At 42.1% G+C, this 23,690-nt stretch overlaps 1 protein-coding gene across 23 annotated transcripts in view; it reads right to left on the bottom strand.

Moving 5' to 3' along the window:
• Positions 1-2,214: 2,214 nt before the first annotated feature.
• TCF7L2 (transcription factor 7 like 2) overlaps positions 2,215-23,690 on the bottom strand; it is a 171,717-nt gene continuing 150,241 nt past the window's right edge. For 5 of the 23 annotated variants that reach the window (XM_074545236.1, XM_074545243.1, XM_074545234.1 and 2 more), the window contains 7 exons: positions 18,118-18,258; positions 17,304-17,463; positions 16,469-16,576; positions 11,635-11,683; positions 11,034-11,084; positions 9,795-9,867; positions 2,215-4,215 (listed from right to left, as the gene is read on the bottom strand). In XM_074545236.1, coding sequence (XP_074401337.1) covers positions 3,786-4,215; positions 9,795-9,867; positions 11,034-11,084; positions 11,635-11,683; positions 16,469-16,576; positions 17,304-17,463; positions 18,118-18,258 — 1,012 coding nt within the window. In that variant the 3' untranslated portion in view covers positions 2,215-3,785. Of the gene's footprint in view, positions 4,216-8,239; positions 8,269-9,127; positions 9,201-9,794; positions 9,868-11,033; positions 11,085-11,634; positions 11,684-16,468; positions 16,577-17,303; positions 17,464-18,117; positions 18,259-23,690 lie in introns of those variants that run through there. The other 18 variants (XM_074545238.1, XM_074545244.1, XM_074545237.1 and 15 more) reach the window with 13 other exon arrangements.

The raw sequence follows: 23,690 nt of genomic DNA, 5'->3' as shown, positions 1-23,690 counted from the left end.
AAGGGATGCAGCCAAGGCACAACCTGGAGGAAACACAAGCAGTTGCTTTCCCAGGGATATACAATTGTTTTCCACAGCAAATAAGTTCCCAGCATGAGTTCTCCACCACTCACAAGCCCTGTTCAATGTATCCTTGGAACACATGCCTCTCACCACACACACAGAAGGAAAACTAATCTGCACGGCAATGGTGTTTCAGGACTCTGCTTTCTGAAGTTTGCCTAATAAAGCAGAGAGGCAAAGAACACATTATTTTCCTGAATATATGAATCATACCTTGATGGTGTCTACTTTGAATCATGGCATTCAGAGATCTCCCTGGAGCACTATTCCTTACTTTAGAAGAGAGCAGCTATCCCCAGCAGAGATGCAGCACATGTGTTGGGCTGATGGATGGCCATGCTCTAGCAAGAGTCAAAACACTTAGGAAAAAGAAGTAAAAAATTCCCTAGAAACCCTAACCAGCCGGAGAATAATTTGAGCATTGCATTCAATTTACTGGCTAACAACAACAGCAACATTTGGCACCTTCCAAAAAGGCTTTGCAGCAATGTCCTTTTCCCCACTGCAGAGCCCTCTCGCACCCACGCTGCCCACGTGCCTGTTGTGGTTGATGAGGGAACGTGTTCCACTGAGGTCAAGGGCAGCATCATGTCAGACCACAACAAAAACATCATCAAACCTTGGTTCAAGAGAGATAAATGGAGCTTGATAAAAAATTCACCACGACTTAATCCTTCTAATAGGACATGAGAAACAATATTCACGTATTTACATTACTAACATGTTTAAACAAAGAAAAGGTTTGTCTTGTAAACCAGTAATTAAATATTAGCAATTAAAAGTACTGTATATTGCTTACATATTATACTTCACTTAGCACCTCCCAGGCCCTCACAAAGGAAATTCCTTCTGTGGAGCCAATGGACACTTTTGCAGGTTTTATCAGCCCCCACAGGAAAGGACAGCACCAGTGCTGGGCTTACCAGAACAGCCTGTTCCCAGGTCTCTGCAGAACACTCACCCTTTCTGCAGAGCCTGCCAAGACCAACCAAACAGAAATGCAGTACCTGAGTAATGCACCTGCACAATAGCACAGAACAAAACCACTTCAACACCTTTACACTTCATTCTCCTCAAGTGTAGGAATTACCATGGCTAACATTTTCCAAGATGACTGGCCCTATGGTGACATCCACTTGAGATAGAATCCTGGAAATTAGGAAGTGGAATTAAATCACCACTTATTAAAAAAAACCCAAACAAATCAACAACATAATAAGAATCTTTGCACATAAATTTACTTCCATCCTGCAGCATCTGCAGGTATTGCTGTCAGGTGGATGGTGGATTCTCAGAACCAAGAGCAGGCTGTGCTGCAAGGGCTCATTGCATTAAAAAACCCCTCAAATATATGCAAAACTGGACTCAAATCTGTCCAGAAGATAAAACCTAAGGCCAGAAGAAAGACTTTACTAATTAAGGCTATCTGGGCTCTCCTCTGTGACCTTTATAGTGCACCAGCTCTATGTTGTGAGATCACCAGGTTAAACAGACATGCATTAAAATTAATGGTATCCCTAGCCCTGGTCTCCCATCCATCCACCAGTCAGGCTCACTTCACAGGGAAGGACATTCCCTTAGCCCATATGCTCTCTTCTGCCAAATGATATGCCATTTTCTTTAAATTAAAAGGATCTTAAATCACTGCTACTCATGCAAAAGAGCACTGAGCAGGGAGAGGGCCAGTGCAAATGCAAATCCATTGAGTTCCCAAGGAACGCAAAGGAAATGGGATTTCTCACAACTAGAGCTGGCTGCAACTTGCCACAATTTTCACACTTTTTTTCCCGAGGAATTTTTCCAGTCGGACTGAAAATCTTTCCAGCCAGATAAAATGCAGTCAATGCATAAATGAGTTGACAAGTCATTCTCTGCACATACTAAGTTGCTTTTATTAATCCAGAACTGCATGCTACAGATACTGTACAGCATGAACATTTATTCATTACAAAAAATGGCTTCCAAACCATTAAAAATGAAAATCGGAATAAGAGCATAAAACGGAACAGTAACATCACAACTGTTAGGAAACATTCAAAGTATTCACAAAAAATGTTATAGTTAGCATCTTAATAAACCAGAGAAAAATCTGAGACAGTTTTACAATCGCTTCATGTCAACTACAATGGCACTGAATGAACAGATGAACAATTTTTCAGCTTTATACAGCGTTTTTTGCAACATCAACATGCCTAGGTTTTTTTTTTTGTTTTAAGTTTGCTACCTACCTGTATGTAGTAAGTGTACATAAAAGTGGCAGTCTGATTTTCCTTTTATGAATAATCTAATATACAGAATTTGGCCCTTAAGGGTTTATACCTCTTCATTTTAAATGCTTTCCGGACAATCTGCTACCAAACACGTCTGTTATAGGTGACATTAAAACTACATACATATCTACCTATGTAACATCACAGCAAAACATGATGAACAAAAAAATTACAGCATTAAAAAAAATAATAAAGTTGTCGGGAGAAAGTTAAAAGTCACTGAGAATTTTGGCACATAAAAATTTTGCACACAGCCTACAGTCCTAATGTCGCAGGGGATTCAGCTGCAGTTCTGAACGGGAGACACTTGGACCTTGCTATTTTTCAAACAGCATTGCTAAAAATTCCCTTGCTAAATTTTCAAGTCTTTTCGAGTGTAATGGCTTTTAAAGCAATTTCATTCTTTACACTATTGATCCTTGAAAAAATGCATCTGCGAATGTCCATTTGGTGGCAACCGTATTTCATATAGCAAAAAAAAAAAAAAAAAAAAAAAAAAATCACAAAAACAAATCAAAAACAAAATCCCAGAAAAAATATATATATACACATTTATATATAAACTTAAAAACCTTGTACAAATGAGTTGTTATATATAAGATGCTTACACTAAAGGAAAAAAAAAACCCTTTATACAATGTTTCAAGGAAAAAATAAAAGAAGAAAAAAACATTTAAAAAGGGACAACATACAGATACAATAAGCAATTTCTAAAGCAATAAATACTACTGGTCCAATAGCGTTGTGATACTTTTAATTGTTGAGTAGCGTCCCCTCCCCCAAAAAGAACAACACCATGGAACAAGGTATATTAACACATTTTTTAACCCTTTGTTTCTGTACATTTAAACAATAACAAGTAACATCACAATAAAGGTTGTTTCACACAAGGAAGAAAAAAAAAAAGAAGTAGTAGCGGCACCGCATTCGTTGTGCCCTTAAAGGTTTAAAAACCAGATGTAAAATGATTGGTTCGCAAGCTCGTATTTAATACAAATAATAAAGAACCAATGCCTCTGGCAAGGGCTGCTTCAAAATTGCTTCTTTTTTTTTTTTTAATTTTTAAAATCAGTCTTTAAAACTAAGCTATTGGAACTACATAACAATTATGTATATATATATATTTTTTAAACGCTACAAAGACTTTAAACAGCTGTTGATAAAAATTTTGGCAGAATCATGAGGCTTTTCTCATCTACATATTTAAAAAGGAGAAATTGAAATAAGAATGGGTCAAATATTGACCAATGAACTCGATAAAACATCAACTAATGTAGCCACATGGCACAAATTAAAAACGAAACCGAGAAACGACGACAAACAGCGGACGACAACAAGGAGAAGAAAAAAAAAAAAAAAGGAAAAGGAAAAAAAAAAACCAAACCAAAACCCCAAATACCAACAGAATTCAATCCCCCCGAAAGGAAACCGAAAGAGCTAACGAGGCTAAAGCTATTCTAAGGACTTCGTTACAAGGGAGAGCGGCTGGGGCTGTGTCCCCGGCAGCGAGCTGTGGGAATGCAAGGAGGACGTCGAGGGCTGTGCGAGGGATGCGGCGGCGGCCGGCGGGAGGGCGGCCGGCGGGTGGTCCAGGGCCCCGTTGGGGCAGCTGGCGGCGGGCAGGGCGCCGGGCTTGCTCGCGGCGCTCTCAGCGAGCACGAGCGAGGATGGCGGCGGCATCATCACCAGGTGCGCCAGCGGGTCGGGCTTCAATGACAGCGAGAGGGGTTGCGTTTGTTCAGTCTGTGGTTTCGAGTCTCTGGAGGGGGAGGCGAGCATGGCGGGGGAGGACGGAGGAGAGTCTAGTAAGCTTCCATCTGAAGAGGGTGGGCTGACGCAGCTGCCTTCACCTTGTATGTAGCGAACGCACTTTTTTTTTCTCCTAGAAACAGGGAGAGAGTTATCCATGAATAAAGGGCAGAGACGCTGATGGAGACAGTCATCTACAGCAAAGAGCCATCAGTCAGCTACTCTGGGCTCTGCATGGGGGGCATCCTGGCCCCACGTGCCATCCTGGGGGTCTGGCAGGGTGTCCTCAGCACCAAACCCGCTTGGGAATCTCCCCTCGGCTAACAGATTTGGAAAGGATTCACCAATTAATTGTCTCTTCATCCCTCTCCTCTTCAGGCCGCCTCCTTATTTTCATAATCAGAAAACCAGATAAATGGGTTTCGGAGCCCACTGTTCTAAACTTTCCTACATGGGAAAAAAAATATTAAAAAGTAGTTTAATCCTCCTAAAATAAAAACCCTGGATAGCTGATGGTATCTCAAGATGTCCCATAACACTGTCCAACTCAATGGGGCTACAGCTACACCTGCATCACCTGCGGTGTCATACAGTGCCCTGCCCTTTGGAGGCAAGATCAGCTGCAAACTACTGCTCATTGCTTTCTCCTCTGTTAAGAACCACACCAAATTCAGAAATGTCAGTCAGACAGAAGGGATATATAACAGAGAGAACGAGAGAGAGGGGAAATAAAAACAAAACGAACAAACAAAGCAAACAGAAGAAAAAAACAGGAAAAGAACGGGAAAAACAGAGTATGATCCAAAATAACAAGAATAACTGGTTGTATGGCCTGCAGGTTGTGGCTTTAAATCGACTCAGTTTTACTTTTTGTTTTAGGGGAGAGTGGTAGATTTGGGAAGCTGCTTGTCTGCGTTTTGGGGATTTTCCTCTGAGAGGCCATCCATGTAACTCCAGAGTGGGATCCAATTTCAGTAGGTGAAGAGCACGACGACAGGTACAAAGGTGAGGAGCAACATGGATCTTAATTTCACACCAGGGCATGTGAGAGTCTCGCAAGAGACGAGCCGCTCATCTTCAAATAAATAAGTGACCCGACAGAGATCTTTTCTCCTCCCTCTGTCCACTGGATAATGTAAAGGAGCAATGAAAACAGATGACAGTTTCACACCATCTCTCTTGCCAAGTATGTGCAGGACAATTCTAGCAGTAGGACAGAAGTAATGAGGCAAACAACCACAGCATCTGGCAGAATGATGTCCAGTGGCCACCTTGACCCTAAGCATGCTGGCTCTTCAGCCCCCTGATCCACAATCACACTTCCCAAGGGAGGTGCTGAAGTGCTGTCACAGACCAAGGCATAGGACAAAGCCTGTCTGGAGCAGCTCTGCCACGAGAACTTTGGATGCTCAGCTAAGCTGCACAAAGCCACCAACATGAAGGAGGAGGTTGCTCTCCCTCTCCAGTGGATACATCACCCCAGCTCTGCAACTCCATCAGAGGGAGTGCTTGAGCGTGGCATAGCAGCTGAGCATCACCAGGGGACATTCCCCCCTCCAGGAGGTGCCCCAGTTCCACTGCTGGTCACCAGTGTTCTCCCCTAGGTATGGCATTCGACTAGGTTAAACCAAGCTCCACCCTTGAGGCAATGAGATGCTTCTCATTTGCAAAGGAGACCACACTACCTTGATCCTGGAGTTAAAACTATCATCTCTCATAGCCAGGAAGGGAACAACAAACCCAGTACCCCATCTTTCACCAGCTTCAGTGAGGGACCAGTGCTGTGACATCCCTTCCTCCAGAGCCTCAGGTCTGCCCTCAGATTCTGCTCCATGTGCCACATGGCAAGGTAAGGGGTTAGGGCTATTAGAGTTTTAACCACGTTAGCCTGCAGATCAATACATGCTAAAAACAACCATGCATCTTAAATGTTAAAAAGAAAGAAAGAAAGATAGAAGACAGCAAGTGAAGGCTGTAAACCATGCTTTATTAGAGCAACGTTAAAAGACAGGAAAAAAATTAATTTGGTGGGCTCAAAACAGACCTTGTTAATTCTTCTACCATCAACAAACAATACTGGAGATATCTGGCTCTTGGCTTGGGACAGTTCTGCTCTGCTCTCCCCTCTCCTCTCTCACTGCTTCCTACTTTAGCTGTGCAGCACTACCAGGTGCACAGTTCCTGTCTGGACCTTCTGTACAGCTCCAGTGGCAAAGCAGGACAGTTAAACTCCACAAAGTTCCCCAATGCTCATTGTGTAAGGAAAGATGAGCTCTTACAATGTGGAGACTGCAGGACTCCTTTCCATCCGCAAATTAAAATTACTTGCAAGCAGAGACCCAAGCTCTGCCTGCCTCATTGATGGGGGTCCAAAAGTCCTTTAACTGGACTGCTCTGAACCTACAGGGCAGTAAATTATTGAACTGGAGGCAGTTTGAATCTAGTAAGCCAGCATTTCAAATTTCTTTTTAATATTATTTATGTTCTGTGGCCTGAAAGAAAGAGCTCCCATGGCAAAGCAGCTTTAAACCAGGTTTACCTGACTTTCTGACACTGCAGAGCTAACAACCTTTAAAAAAAAAACCATTGCTCTGCTACCTGAAGTAATTTTCTTTTGACTAGGATTAAGGGAGCATATTACTTCTTTTGCCAAACTCTTTAATAGTGTGGCCACTCAGTAGTCTGAAAATAATATTTACTTAAATCACGATGGCTCAAGGGGGGAGATATTTTTGCAATCTGTGCCAATCACACCATGGTTACCTGTGGTCATGTACCTGTCAGGGTTAAGTGGGACAAAAGGTCCAGAGGGCAAACCCCCAAACCATGCAAGCCTGATTTTAGCAGACATGAAGACCACCAGGCAGCTCTGGTGAGGGGGAATAAGCAAAAATCTAAGGAACTATTTGTGCCTTAATTTTGCTCTCCAAAAGGCTGGAACAAAAATACTACATATTGCCCCCTCAGAAGCACTAATACGGATTATTCACTGGTGCATTGCTCTGAAAGTGTTAACTTGCTACATCAGTAGAGCAAACACAACAGACCTGAAACCACTTTTGCTGCTTTTGAAACTAGCCCTGGAATAGCACCAGGAAACCTGTAATGCTGCAATTGCCATGAGTAAAAGCCACAGAAGAGTGCAAGGGTTTATTCAGTTGCTGCGGGCAAAGATGTCTCAGTTTTCACCACAGTAGCAAACTGCACATCTTTAGCACCTACCTAAGGTGTACTACGGAATGCTACCATGCTAGCAAATGCAATGTTATAATGATTAGGACCAGAACTAGGAGAGAAATGCTCTAACACCTAGTGGTAAAATGCCTCCATGCATGAAAAAACAAAACAAAACAAGAAACCAAACCAAAACAAAAAGAAGCAGCTGACTCTGAATCAGTAATCCAGAACTATCAGCTATACCACTGAAGTTGTCCCTGATGCACTGAAAAGACTTCTGACCAAAATCTGGTATAAGTTAAGAGAGGGTTTATGCTTCACATGTAACCTAAGCACTGTACAGACCAAATAAAAAGTTTCCTTGCTGATAAAATGTAGTTTTAAAAGTATGTTGCTTACTTAAGCAGCCAGGAAAAGATAAAGCAACACAAACATGATGTGCCCCCAGTTCTGGTACTTGGCATTCAGAGCCTGACATGCTTCACATACTCTATCTCTAGACTACACAAATATCTGCTGATAGTGTGCAGCAAAGTAACCACAGAACAGAGCCTAACTAAACACAACACTGCAGTCCTTGGCTAGCATGAAACTCCTGACACAGTGAAGTAGCTACACAGCTCTTCTGGACTGAACCCTTCTCCCTCCAAGCACTACAGAACTGCTGCTTTCCCAGCTTGTTTAACACATGTCCTGGTACTGATATCTAACCCCCAGCACCCCAAAATACCATGCCTCAAACGGGACAACATACAACCTGCAGGAGGCATTTCTGGAGCCTCCTCTGGTACACTGACACAAACCACCACCCTCAGTCCTGGACACTAAGCACAGACAAGACTGCGTGCATACACAAAATACGATGGACATCTGAGCTACATTCTAAATGAGATGGAGCACATGGGACTGGCATGAGTAAGAGGGGAAAATGTGGGAGAGGAATCACTACACACAGAGTGTGGTTTGGGTTGAAATACCTACCATCATAATATTCCAAATTCAAAGACTGCTTGTATCAGAATAAAGAAACAACAAATTTAACCAAATGCGATCATATAAGGAAAAAGGAATGAGAAAAGAACTACTCGGTATCCCTCCACCAAGAAAGAAGTACGTACTGAGTTACACATGGAATTAAACTCCAGTAGAACATGGGCTGCCGGAATTTGGGCTCTCTGATGTCTTTCAACTCCTTTTAATGCTGGAAACTGTGCTACTAAAGTTGTAATTAGTTTTGTCTAGAGCTCAGACATTTACAGCTCACTTGTTGGGATAAAATTTATGATAAAATATATTTTTGGGATTAGGAAGAAAGATTTCAGATAATTTAAAAAATTATATCTACATAAACCTTACAGAGGCATAGTAGCCAACAGGTAGCTGTTTTAATTTTTCAGATAATACCAAAAGAATGAATACAATATAAGCTGTAAACACTTGCTTTTACATCTCGAATAACAAAAAAACCACTAGTACTGCAGATCCCAGAACCTTTTTTAAAAAGCCTCTGCAGGTAGGGACATAGACCCAAATGAAAGATAAAATATAAATGTCCAGCTAAACATTAATTTTGCTGACAATCTGGAAAAAATGACAAAAAAATCGCCAAAAAAAAAAGCCAGGTTTAAGGACTTTGAGTTTTCTTGTTCCCAGTTCTACCACCAGGGAGAGGTTATTGGTAAAGAAAGAGAGAAAATGGCATTAAATTAGCAAGAAATTCCAAAGATCAAAGATTATTAGCAATTGATGCTGTGGGAGAGAGAAAGGTGGGGAGTGGGGAAAAAAGATTAAAAAAATAAAATCACACAAATGCACTAAGAGGACAGATTGCTTTTATTTCCCCAAAGGCCTAATGGGTAGTTTTATACCTGCATGGTTTGCACCATAAACTCTGTCGGTCAAGCCCGAACAATGCCCGACACTTCTTTGGAGTATTTGCATCTGTTAGCATAAGGTAAACACAAAAAATACAACACAATGGTGGATAGAGCTCATTTGGTCTGCGTCATCTCAGCTACAGCTACGTTCAGCTTGCAATCACCTCCGCTTTATTTGGTAATCTCCCCTCGTACCAAGGGCAGGAAGGAAAACAGGACTTTCACATCGAGCCAAAGGAAAACCAAAAAAAAAAAATCTCCGACACAGCCACGAGCCTGTGTGGTGTGGGTACCGCACTCAGTGCCGCATTATCAAGGGCTTTGGGAGCCACTGTCCTTGGGTGGAGGCTTGGAAGGCAGGAGCGTGGTTGAGCCACGGATCAGATGGGCTTAAGGTTGATGCTGTTTTACAGTGGGTTTTTGGCTAGCAGCAGCAAAGAGGAAGGCAAAAAAAAAAAACACCAACCAACCAACAAAGGAAAAAAAAAAAAGCAAAACCCTTTCGGAGAGATGATTACTGATGGCAGTGTCCCACTCCCTTGTGTCTTCTAGATCACAACACAGAGCTACAAAGCAACAAGGCAGGAAAAAAAAGGGGAAAGTACCAAATAAACCAGCTGCAAATCAGCCATAGCGAGTCTGGGAAAACTATACACACCTGCAGGGGCCGCACCAGTTATTCTGTTGATCAAGGCCAAAGCGCGCTCGGCATTTCTTAGGAGCGCTCAGGTCTGAATGAGTTCAAGAAAAGCGAGCAGAAAAGGGAGAGAGGAAAAAAAGAAAAGGGGAGAGGGGGGAGTGAGAGAGAGAGAGAGAGAGAGGAAGAGAGAAAAGGGGAGAAAAAAGAGAAAGGTAAAAATAAGGAAAAAATAAAAATAAAAAAGGGAATAAAAATCAATGTCCTTGTTATTAATTGCAAATATTGACTTTTGATTTAAAAGTTAAAAAAAGTGATAATTACATTTTTATTCAACTCTTGAGATTAGCTGTTGCAATTAAAGCTGCAGTATCCCTTTATAAAGGACTGTTTCTTTCCCTTTTAAGAGAGCACGTAGAGGAAAGTCTTTGTGGTTGGTCTAGCAGGATGTTTCAGGCAAGATTGATTTGGGCTGGGGTTTCTTTTTTGTTGTTTTTTTTTTTTTTTAAGAGGGGGGGAAAAGGAAGAAAAGAAGCTGAGTATGGAAGTTAGATCCTGAACATGCTTTTTTCTTCAACTCAGGTACAAAATAAGAGGAAAAAAAAAAAAAAGAAAGGAAAAAAAAGAAATTATATCTCCTGGGATAATGCAGCTTTTGGAATAACATTCAATTTACTTGTTTTCATTAATTTGTATTTTAAAGAATGGATAAGAATAAGCAGACTGCGGAATGAGTATGTTAGTATCAGCCAGAAAATAAAATGTAAAGCATGGCAAGGTGCTGAGTTAGTACAGCTAGTGAATTGCAATGAACAGGCTTGAGCAGAAAGGAAAAAAAAAGATACAAAACTAAAATAATAATAAAAAAATGCGTATGCATGCTAATGTGAGAAGACTTAGTGGGAGCCATGAAAAATGCCATTAGATTAAGGAGGTTCATTACTGACTTGCTTCCATTCTTTATCAGTCTCTTTAAAGAAATACTGCATATTCAATTTGCACAGTTAGTACAACTCTTGCGTTATTTTTACTGTATTACTGTTTTAATAGCAATTGTTACAAAAACAAAAAACAAAATTAAAAAATACTATCAAACATAATAGATATAAAGATATATAGATAATAAATATTATCAAAACGTGTGGATGGTATTTTTTTCTTAATGTCATAAGTGTTTAATGTTAAAATCTATAATGGCAGGAAAAAAAATTAAAAAGCAGTTTATAAACTATTTTAAATGACTCAAAATGACGTTAGCACCTGTAATCGGAGGAAGTGAAAGGCAAGGATTTAGGAAACATTCGCTGTGTTCTGAAAAAAAAGAACAAATTATACAAAGGCTTCAAAAAAACTAAGTTAGGGCTTCTTCAAGATTGACTATGAGATTGCCTATGCAGTATTTCTAATTTCCTATATAGAATGGCAAACCTCCTTAATTTAAGATGGGTGCGATTTACCACTGTAAGGCATGCATCAGGACATCCAGGGACAGCCCAAATTAACAGCGCACGCACACGGACACGCACACACGCGCGCGCGGGAAGCGCACGGCTGATAAACCACGGCACAGGCATTCCAGCTACGGCTCTGCGCTACGGCCTCGGCAGCCACGCGGACAAACCCGGCCGTGCCGCGCGAGGAGGAGGAGGCTCTGACATGCAATGGCTGGGTTACTAGGTTTAGAAGGGCTGTAACGCGGGAATTATTGGAGTGCATTTAAAAAAAATAAAAAGCTGTCTAGCATAGGGACTGGCTCCCCTGAGGCCAGGAGACCTGTGCCCACCTCCCCCGTACCTATAAGGGTCACACCAGGACTGCCACACTTCCACTAAGCAAGAGGTTTAGACTTGTCTTTACTTACCATTGGTCTCTCCTGGCTGCTTATCCCTTTTCCTCTTCTTCTTCTTTCCCTGCAGAAAACATACACAAAGGAGGATTAGAATTAAGCCCCAAAGAAGTGTCCTTGCAAGAGGGCACGGAGTAATGAGGCTGCAGCTGGAGCAGGAAGCTCCCAAGGGGGAGCACTGAAGTGTGACACTGCCTCACCCTCTGTGCAGGGAACTTTGGGGTGTCCTGAGGAGATGCTGCACCCCAGGATTGACTCTGCCTGCCCACCCTGTGACTTTTCAGACAGCCTCACTGCTGCCCACCCAGTGCAAACACCCACCAAGGCCATGGGCAGCTGAGGTGAGGGCAGAAGGATTTGCAAGATGCTGCTTTTGAGCTAAGATCATCACGAAGCCACAAACATCTCACATATGTACGCTGCTGCATGCAGAAGTTTCAGGAATCATTTGTGGTCATGTATTGGTGGGACAGGGAGGGGAAGGAGAGGGAGAATAGAGAGGGGAGAGTGAGGTCAGACTGAGCTCCTGGAGTTCCTCAGCACCAAACCCCAAGCATTCAAGCAGACAAGGACGCCAACAGTAATGACTATCCTAACCTGCAGTTTTAAAGTTCCACTGACAACCTAGAAAGCAATGCCAGGACAAGAAAAAAAAATCCAGACATAGCCAAGACCCTTCCCACATTTTCTTCTATCACAAGGAAACAACCAGTAATATTTAGCTAAACTCTATCCCTTTCCCAAATGCTGCACCACAAGATGATGAAATTTGTTGCAGTTTTTGACTGGAGGGGGAAAAGCCTGTTCTGTTTCTCTCCAACAGTGTGGGAGAGGACAACTGGGAGCCCAGCTTCTGTGGAAAAACAGTAATTGCTTTCCAATAGAAAAAATATGAAGTAATAAGCACAGCTCAAAAGAGAAAAGCTATTTTTCCAAGAAAACTCCTCTAACAGTGAGGTACAAGGTTTGCAGACTAGTACAACAAGGCCAGTGTAGGCAACAGAGTAATTTCATTTTCACAGCTCTCCAAATGCTAAAAGCAAAAGCTTTTGGGCCAGCAATGTCAGCTGTGAACAGCACAAGAATTCCTGGCTTTGAAGACATGGCAGCAAGTGCAGCTGGTGAGAAGACCTCGGAGCAGCAGTCCCTTGTGGTCAAGGGGCAACAAACATATCTTGGAAGGAGAAATCTCACAGAGCTTTTGAAGGGTTGGATGTATCTAGGAAACCCAAGAATTTCTCCCACACAGTGGGCATCTATCTCAGTAGATGGATTCCAGATACACGGTTAAGATGGACTTCAACGTGGCACATGCACACTTGTGATGCTCCCTGTGATAGACTTCCTGGAATGTATTAGTAAAGACTTCCTGGAATGTATTAGTAAAAAATTCCCCCAACGTGAATGAAGGACATTGATCTGTCATTGTCCTGTTTTTCCTCCACAAAACTGGCCTTGTGGCACAGGGTTTCTGCACTCATTCCCCGTGCTTGCTCAGGGTTGTAAACTGCCATCCTGTTGTCCAGGCTGTTCCAGGTTTATGAGATCTTTCTGGAGATGGAAATAGCAGTGTGAATTGTCCACCTCAAAGGAACTTTAAACAACAGGCACATAATCCTTCAGCCTTGATGATGATGACAAATAATCTCTGACACCTCTGAGGTAATTTTTTGGGATATGGAAGTTGTCAGTTGCTAGAGCAGCCATCAGTCTAACATGACAGGCAGATAAGGCAGACCAACATTGCTCCTAAAGCTCCCTGAGAACAGAATAGGGAAAAGCATGATATCTTGAAATCCATGTATCACATAAAGATGCAAGAGGCTCAGACTCTGCTCCATCTATATTGATCTAGATTGACAGTAACTCTGCAAAAATCAGTGAATTTTTTCCAGCTTTCAACAGTGTAACCAAAACCAGACAATTGCCTCAAGATCATAAGCCTGACTTTTATTTAATCTCAAGGAGGCCACTGGCATAATTAACAGACTGCATCTGTGGCAAATTTGCTTAATTTTTGCAGTACATTTGGGAATTCAAGGGTTATTTCAATTTGAGACCTTATAACTTCTTCACTCGAGGGCCAGCCAGAACAAAGGTCAGGAGTCACCTGCCTTTCACAAGCTCTTCAAGCCAGGTATTAAAGTACTGTAATGCCATTAGGGAGCAATCTGTTAAAAACAGCTGATATACAGGAATGTCAGCCAGGGACCAGAAATTTCTTGTTCTTTTTCAACACAAGCTTTTAAAACTCTTCCTTCCTAACAAAGAATGGACACATGTCACATCAACTTCTTTACACCCTTTTCAAAGCATCAGGGAGAAGAATAATCTGGTTTGCTTGTTCAATTTCTGGGCTACAAGAGGATATTAGACTATGTAGCTAAATTAATATATGGATTTAAGGAAATAACTGTGGCAGCAGTTTTCAAGTACTCTGCAGAAGGCACCATTTTTTCTTTGCCTAAGATTATTTTCTCAAGACTTGAGTAGATTGTAACATTTTCTGTCATCATACTATAAAAATTTTTATGCTGCAATTAAATATGGATGTAAATACCTGTTAGCAATTTTGGTAGCTCCCTCTCCAGAGCCAAACCAACATGGGCTTTGATAGGTCTGCAGAGTTCTTTGGTACAGTGAGTGAGGTGACTGGACCCTTACATACTTCTGAGTCCAGCACTCAGCACTGCTAAACATCTCACATCAGATCTCAGGAAGAGCCAACGTGCCTTGTGACACCAACAAGGCATGAGGCTGAAAGCTGCATTTCCTGAATGCACTGCTCCTGTCTCTGAAGACTTGGGCTATAGCTGGCCTTATCCCGGAGCCTGATGTGAAGTGCTTAACAATTTAACCACTTCAAGCAGCCCAAAGTCGCTCCCCTGCTAGATGTGTGAAAGGCTCAAGACCCTACAAACGGCTGAGGGAGGAGGGGCACTCAGGAGAGCTGTGAATGGACCAGGAGAGGAGACATAAATAAATCCTGCGGATGATGCAAAGGTACCACGCTCTCCTCAGGCAGGAAGGTTCCCCCTGAAGGTCACCTGGGGGTACAGCATCAAGCCGCTGGGAAAGCACCGGCTCTCTCATCCTGTCCTTTTTAGCTTGAGAAGAAAGGGTTTCTCAGTGTTCACACAGTGAGGACAAAAGTAAAAGGTCCTAAACACCGAGGCTTTGTACATGCCCATCTGTCGGTGGCACAGTCACTGTGCAGAATGAGCATTCCCGAAACCTCAGTCGAGCCCAGACTCCCTTTTGAACACCCAAGATGATGATACTGCACAGTGCTGAGCAACTACCTCGAGCCTATGGTCTGACAGCCTTGGGCCAGACTGTGCTGAAAGGGGAAGGAAAATGTGCTAACCAGGAGCTGTGCCTCATCAGGCTTTAAAAGGTCTCCTCTGAGGAGGACAGGATCAAGAATGTTCTGAACTGGAAGGACAATTGAGCATGCACAGGTATACCTGTAATGACCAAGGAGGGAGAGCTGAGCCCGGTGGAAAGAAAAGATGATCAAGAAAACAGAAGGATTTGAAAAACTGTCCCTAAGTACATATTGCTAAATAAGTGAGCATGTGTACTCTCCACCACTGAAATGGCAGAAGAGTGTTAAGAGCTGCTGCTGCTTCTCCTGGCTTCACTGCAGACTCTGAACTGGCTTCCTCCCACCCATACACTTAAAAATGCAGATTCACAGAGGCGAGTATTATCATATAGAGCGAAACAGAATATTTATGGTAAAACAGGCAGTGATTATGATGAGGATGGAAGAGACAAACTTCAGCAAAACTGTAATGTGTAACTCTACTTAAAACTGGCATCAATCTTAGAACTGTTGGTCCCCAAACCTGCAGGAAAGTGTGACTAGAAGGCAGAGAAAAGGGTTTATTACAGAGTTACAGACCTTGAGAGTTCTAGGTGATTTTTATTTAACTTTAAAAAAAAATCAAGATGCTGCTATAATCCTATTAAAAAGGGTTTAGAGCTCTCACCAATCCACAAATCTGTCAAGAATTTATGGGCTTAGGCTTGCAAACACTTATTACCATCTGCACCGCTTACCCTTCATGGAAGGAGCTATTTAGTACTAGGGGTTATAAAGCTGCCCTTATGCTTTTTAACAGACAAAAAATACTAGCACTTTTAGCTCAAAAACAGGCTTTCTGAAAAGTAGAGGGAGGAATCAATTTTAAAACAATCCATGAATTGATCATGAATTCCAATATACTTTTTAAAAAATTAGGAGGGTAGGGGGGAAAAGAAAGGTAATATGGGCATGAAAAAGAAAACATAAACAAAATACATAACTATCAAGTGTGGAATAATTCATTTAACCCCACTTGAGAGTAAGACTTTCAAAAATATAATGCTTTTGGTTTTGCCAGTCCTTCTCTGAAGCTAGGATAAGTCATTTTTCCACTTTCCACTACACTCTCACACACATAAGCACAAGACACTAATTATTTATCTCTTTTGGTGGAAAGGAGAGGAGCATACAAGGGGCATTTTAAATTTCGTTTTAAAAAATGAAATTCTAAATGACCAGAAAGCCAAACAGTATTTCCAGATGCTGGTAAAAGTGAAGGGAAGACTTTTTTTCACAGAGCTCTACTGTTATCCTCAAATTCTAACCCATACCAGTCCCAGCCCAGAAGCCTCTTCCAAGTGGGAATTATCCCCCAATAGTTTCAGTATCACCAAGGGAAGCGCCTGTTGTCGTTACCACATTGGTTCCTGAGACTTTCCACGCAGTGCTTGTGTGCAATGCATGGTCATAGCTCAGCAGGTCACACAGACATTTCTACAAGCTCTACTACTCAAAGTTTCCACCCACACAGGAACCTACATAGTTATCCCGCGCAGACCAGCCCGGGTACAGCTGCATGTGAAGCTGTCGCTCCTTCCTTGCTAGTTCATAGTATTTCGCTTGCTCTTCTCTGGATAACGCGTGCCACTGGGGTGGAGAAAAGACAAAAAGACAAAATAAAAAGCACTAGTGGTTGGGGGTTTTTTAAGCATATTAACAGCAAAATGTGTTATTTATACATATAGATACAGTTAGAATCGATTTTCATTAAAAAGAGACAAAAACTGATGATCTGGCATGCTGACATTCGTATTTTATTTACAGCTCTAGATTATAACTGCAGTTAAATCAACTGAACCACAACTAATCATTTACATGCACTCAACCCCTTTGTCTCCTGTTGAGAGAGGAGAATTAAGAAATCTAAACAAAAACAAGACAGCAGGGGAGACTGTCCAGAAGCTGAACCACTTGTCCTGAGCCAGAAATCAGTTCCAGCTTTGGAGGTGTCTCCCCCACCGGCACTTCCTCTCCTCTTCTAGCTCTCACAGGTGCTGATACTGGTACTGAACTCAAAGGTTTTTCATTTCCCATTTACTTTTCTGCCTATCTTAGGCCAAAATAAAAATCTTATGATTTTTTTCATCAACCGGTCATGGAAATGATACTGAAATAACACTGCTGTTAATTAACTCCTCCTCTTCCCCATAAATGACCCCACTGGCAAGAAGTGCCTGCAGAAACTAAAAAACAAAGGCCTTTGATTTAGCAATTCCCCTATCCATTTTCACAATGGCAGAAAAACACAGGGATCTAGAAGGTGTGAATCCTCCCCAGTTTCAGGCCCTGCTTGTGCCTGTCCCTTGTTACCTACCCTTCGACCGAGGATTTGGTTGATGGCTGCGCTCTCTTTCAATGTGCATTCTGCTACAACTTTTGCTCTCATTTCCTTCATATACAACATAAATGCATTAAGAGGTTTCTTTATGTGTGGCTTCTTTTTCTCTTCTTCTTTTTTGGAGTCCTGATGTTTTCTGAAGAGTAAAAATAGAACAGACAGAGACCTCACAGTGAGAACCCCTTGTGAGTTTATTAAATTAATCCCCTCATTCTCTCTAGCAACAATCCTCAGCAATCTCTAGGAAGAGGACCAGAAGGTTCTCTAGACCCTTCACCCTGGCTGCTGTATGGCAACAGTCTTAAAAACACTACAAGAAAACTCACCTCACGTCTATGCAACACTACCAAGTACCCTCTGAGCCCCTACAAGAATCTTGGAAGGACATGGGCCCCAGAAAAATGGGCTTACAGGGAGAGCTTGAGCATGACAGTAGAGGAAATAATTACACCTCTTTATCAATGGGCTCTCGTCAGTTCAAACCTAAACTTGATACCAGCTCTCTGCAGCTTTGAAGAAGCCATTTATGCTTAGATTTTTTGTCTCCTATGATGCATCTGTTATCTCAAGGATTCAAACTAGACACTGAGTAATAGAGAAACTGGTCAAGAAACTTGAATCTCAATCAAGAAAATTCCACTTCCTTGTTGAAACACATGAAATTAGTAACTAATTGCCTATGACATTTCACAGCAAAAAACATCACAAACCCAAGCCTTTTTACAAGCCACACATGCACAGGGGATGCTTTGAGTATCCCAAAGAGAAGACAGGGGAAGCAACAACTTACGAGCTGTGGAGTGAGCCGACGTCGCTCTGGGAAGATTCCTGTTTGACTGTTGGTGTGACTATGGCCGGATGAGGAATTCCAGTTGTGTGTAAACTATGGTGTGGCGGGACCATGTGTGGAGGAAACCTAGAGGAGAGAAAGCTGTGTAAATTGTCAGAATAAAAATGAATGAATGGGGAGGGATGTGTACACACATTAATAAAAAAAAAAAAACCAACTGGCATATAACAAGCGCATGACAGCTAGACAAAGCATATGAAAGCTGGCAGCATTAATTAGCAATAAATTAAACATAATGACTCTTCTAATGTCATTAAAGCCAATCTTCCCCTTCATTATCATTACTGACACGAGACATCATGATTTTTAACATCAACAAAAGGCGAATTCAACTGGATGAACTTGCATGAAGGTGGAATTTCAGCTACCTGAAACAAAATCCACCAGTCCATTTCTTTGCTGAGAAATTATGTGTGGCAGCCAAGGAATCAATTTTTATAGTTTTGAATCATGTTGTGAATTTAGGATGACATCTTTTATTCTATATTGACAGCAAAATAAAATATTAATGCCAACACATTCTAGATGCATTTTTGATAATACTTATAGACGCCTCATTAGCTACATTTTGTTGATGGAGCAAAAGAAAAATATTTATTTGTGTCTAATAAATCTCTGAGCCACACTGCTTTAACAGAAGGTGGAAGATTGTGGAATTTTTGATCCATTTAAGTAACCTAGAAAGGCTTTAACAATCTAGCCTTTCTAAAGAGAAAAAAATGTTGTCAGCTTTATGGTTTATGGTCATATACATGGACAGATCCCGGTCCTGCAAGTGGATTCAGAGGGATACACAATCCTTCTGCATGAATCTAATTGCTTGGTCGGGATCGCAGCACAAACATGGCACAATCATTCAGACTTTTTACATTTTATGAAATATAAGAGAAATTAACAAAATTCTCAATGAACAAAAATGAACAAAATTCTCAAAAGCAGGATTGACTTATATCATTGTTTCTCAACAGTCTCAGAAAGGCTTTGCAGTAAATAAAGAAAGCACAGCATGACTGACTGCCTTCCCCCATGGAAGTCAACAGGTTTCCAAGGAATGGGCTCTAGCCTAAAATTATGTTTCAGAAGTAACTTTCCTCAAAATGCCAAAATTAAAGTGATCTGGCAAGGGCTTTTCTCACTGCAAATCCCCACTCTCATCCTAGATTTTGCACAATCTGATCCAAGTAAAACAACCCAAGATTATGGAACACTCAATGACATAAATGATTATTTCTTCTATCATCAATATACAATGATTTTTTTCTATCCAACAGGATTTAAAATGGGGTGATATACCATGGATATCGTCGTGTATAAGCATCAGAAATATAGTGGGGTTATCTTTTTCTCTCCCCTCTTATAAATCCCAATGCCAAGCTTAACAATACCATCCCCCATGACTGCCTAGACATTCTCTACATTCACAAGATGACACAGAAGTACTTTCATGAACAAGAGCACTGTCCACTACAAGCTCTGAGGATCTTTTGTCTATCAGCTGGTAGTACTCAGGGTGATTAGACAGAACTATTTTGTCTTTGAAGGCAGTGGTGGGAAGAGCAAGGACTGACAGGGAGAATGTGAAATTGTTCAAGTTGTAGAGAATTGCAGTTCTTCATGAACAAAGGCATGGAGAGAAGGGAGGCAGGAAGGTGGGATGGCAAGGGAAGAGGAGAATGGGCAGCAAAATGGTCATTCCTACTTCTGCTAAAGACTCACGGACACAAATCGCCAAGTGGGTTGTCCAAGTGCCTTCCCACTCTCTGACAAAAGTAGCTGGGAGAGAAGCACACATTTGAGGATATGCTTTGGTTCATGGCAGGTCAGAAGAGAAGACAATGTCAAGGCTGCAAAGGAGACTGGCATCCTTGTCCCAGTTCTGCCACAGAACTGCTCACCCTCAGCAAGACACAAACTGGGCCTTTGTATTACTTTTTTCTGCTCTTTCTCTACTTCCATGTGTATGTATTTTGATTGGACATATCTAAAATTTGTTCTCACACACCTGGGACCTTCAGACATGGTACAATGCAAATAAAAACTGGCAGTATGAGCTGGATTTTTAAAAAAAAATAACTAACAAACATGATCAAAAATAAAAGTGGTGGTAAAAAACCTGACCTTGCTGAACACAGTCTAAGCACAGTGATAAAAGGTTGAGGCACATCCTATCAAGGAACTGTCCTAGGCAAGACCCAGTGTTTCAGGGAGGAAGGACTAAGCTGCTGGGGCTGGCTAGGCCAGAGACAAAGGGAGAATGAAGGATGAAGATGGAGATGAAAAGCCTTCCTTCAGAGAGCAGGCAGGAAGAGCTCTGCTGGTCTGACATGAGGGCTCAGCGTGAAGTGCGGTGGGCATGTACCAGCAGGGAGAAAATCTAAATGCAGAGCACAGCATGCCCACATTGTGTGAAGGCCTGAAGGATGGCAAAGCCTCCACTGACCTCAGCTGGGATATTTCACTCACTGGGCTCTAAACTCCAGAGACAGCAGCCTTCATCAACAGGCAGCTGCAGCTCAGTGGTTATTTTCAGGGTTGCAGTTTCCATGAGGAAGTGCTGTGTTCATTACCAATGGCCATTCACTTTTTCATACTGAATCTGTCCAATTCACAAGGCTGCCTATTGGACTTACACACCCCTTCCTATATTTAGGGCTATAAAAACATGCTCCAGAACCCAAAGTTGCTCTCACAATCCCATAGACTTCCATTGGTGGGATGAGGGTTCAGCCCAAGATCTGAGTGCCTGCTCATTTCCATGCAGACAGCCACTCACATGGCAATATGAGCAGGGGAAGGGTGTTAATTTTTAACTTCCTGGCTACACTCCAACTTCAGTAATTACATTCAGCAAAAGTGAATTTCCCCTGAAATTTCAATTACAGAAGGTATTTTCCACTGCCACCACTTAACTGCTGTGCAGTGTTTGTCTGGTGTAATTCTGCTAAATTATTTCCTGATTTCCTCTCACAGCAGTTGTTTTTTCATAGTGGGTCCACTGTTTGCCCATCATTCAGTCAGCCCTGTCTCATTTTACCTTAAAGGCATATTACAGAGAGGTAATGAAGGATCAAGAGATCTTACAGGCATACTACAGGCATACAATGTGAGTGTGGCAAGGCTACAAGTAACAACTAAGAGTTGCAACTGGTTAAAGACACTACCTAAACCATATATGAAAAATCACTATTAGTCACCCATTAACCTTTTCTAAACTATTCATAAGCACACTTAAACTAATAAACAGCAATTTCTAAGCTTAGGGAGCTAAAGGTTGGGAAGCACTATAGGCTCCAAAGATCCACACCATAATGCAGACAAAGATGGGAACTACTTCTGAAGGCAGGCACTGGAAAACTGTGGATGGAGGGGTGAGGTTTGAGGTCTGTGCTGACTTCACTGCACAGCCAGCACAGCAAAGGCAAGGTTTGCAGCACGGGCTTGCAGCAGGACCCTGCAGGGCAGCTGCCCAGGACCAGCATGTCTGGAGGCCAGCATGGGCACCACCAGCAATCCCCTGACCACAGCAGACACCTGGACAAGGGCTGTCCCCTGCTGAGCCCAGGTTGACAGGGGAAAACATACATGAAACCATATATGAGAGCACAGAGGGTGCTCCCATCTAGGGGAAACCAGAGGAGAAGTTTCTGGGCTGAAAACAAAGGGTAAACACCTTAAATCAATTCATCCCCCTGCACGTGTGCCTGAGCACGTGCACATGCATGGGCTTCTGTCAGAGACAAAAAGAAAGGCTCCCTGTGTATGTGCACACCCCTCACCTTCGCCTAAGACATTCACCAGATTTTTTTTCTCTAGACAAGTATTCCATGAATTGCAATAAACACCCTAAAAATTCTAAGCAGCTCATTATACACTACTGTCTCCTTTTATGGCTCCAAGCCAGAATATAATGATGAGTCTTAACTTGTTAAGGACAACTAATTTTTTGTTCCTGGCTGTCTCAGGGGCTTCTCTCTTACTCACTCTCACTTTACTTCACTGTTGACATGTTTCTGTTAACTGGATGTCATCTGCCTGCCTTGATTTTATGCACAAGCAGTGGGATGCATTTTTCTGTGCAACAATTCTGCTTTGAGTTGCATTAGATTTGTCATTATTCTCTCATTTTCCCCTTGCACTTGTAACATTTCATCTATTCCTGCCTTATTTTTTGAGCCACGGTGCACCCACATTATGGTTTATACATGATCTTGCTCCCTTTGAAGCCGGCAGATTTCAGAGCCAGCCCTCGTCAGGAGAAGTGCCTGCTACCAATTTAGCAGGCTGAGGGCCCCGAGCTCCAACAACTCAATCTAAAGGGGGTCACAGGGTGGCACAAGCGAGTGTCAGCAAGTGCTGTTTAATTGCCAATCTAGGCTTCTCCATGGTGTTTAAAGTATAATGACCCATCACTTAATTCTGAGAAGTCCTGGCCCTGCTGCTGAATGGAATGAATATCAAAGGATGTGCTAGAACAGGGCAAGGAGCCTACATTTCCTATAACTGCCATAAGTATAATAGACCTCTACTTCTGTCGTCCCATTACCACAATAATGTATTTAATTTGCTGTGTACTCTTTTTAACTAGATACCTTTCATAAAGTCTATCTTGGGAATATAGCCCCCCCTGCTTCCACATCTCCCCCCTCCCTCAAATGACTAGCCTCTCTAATAATAATTAAACTAAATCAAGCTCTACTTTGCCTCACACCATGCCTGCAAGTCTTTTATAGATATTAAAAAGATTAAACAGGGGGAGGGAACCGTTGTTTAAATTTGCAGCTCTCTCCCCAGCCTAGTATTTTTTTTCTGTTCTGGGACTACCCTTTTTTTTAAAGTTGATATTCCAGTTGTCTATTTGCTGGGCCAGCATTTTAATTTAAATTTTTATTTTTTTGTTTATTTATCTAAAGCACACACCACGCTGTTTTCCCACCCATTCATTCACGAGCCCTAGGTACAGATTTCCACTTCTCAATGAGGTGTGCTTCCCCCCAGCCCTCACCAGTCTTTTCCTCCTTAGATCATCTATGCACCAGTGCTCACATATTAAACTGCAGAGATGGAGAGGAAGGGACAGAGCAGGGAAGAGATGTGGAACCTTGCTATGTAATGCATGCTAATTTAATTATGTGCCATCATCAAAATGGATTAGCTGTTTCAGCCCATCAGGAAAGTCTAAACTTCCACCGATTTAATTAACCAGGCTGAAAATCAGATGAACAGAAAATAAAACTATCATTAGGAGCAATTACTGATTACTTAAACATAGTGCTGCCAACCAGTTTGTAAATAAAACTAGCAGCCCCTGGAAAATTAGATGGAATTAATTGGAGGTAGGGAGGGGGAGAAATATATACTTCTAAAGCTTTTGAGGGTCAGGCAGGCCCTTTTATGTTGACTATTAGTGTTTGGAGCTTTGGGAGGGGAAAACAGCACAATAACCTTCCTCCCAACTCTGCTGAAGAGCAGTCCTCCTCCCTCCTGAGCCTCCCCTCCCGCGCACACAGCGCTGC

The sequence above is a fragment of the Zonotrichia albicollis genome, chromosome 7, assembly GCF_047830755.1.
Source record: "Zonotrichia albicollis isolate bZonAlb1 chromosome 7, bZonAlb1.hap1, whole genome shotgun sequence".
NCBI lineage: Eukaryota > Metazoa > Chordata > Aves > Passeriformes > Passerellidae > Zonotrichia > Zonotrichia albicollis.
This window is presented reverse-complemented; position numbering and strand designations above follow the sequence as displayed.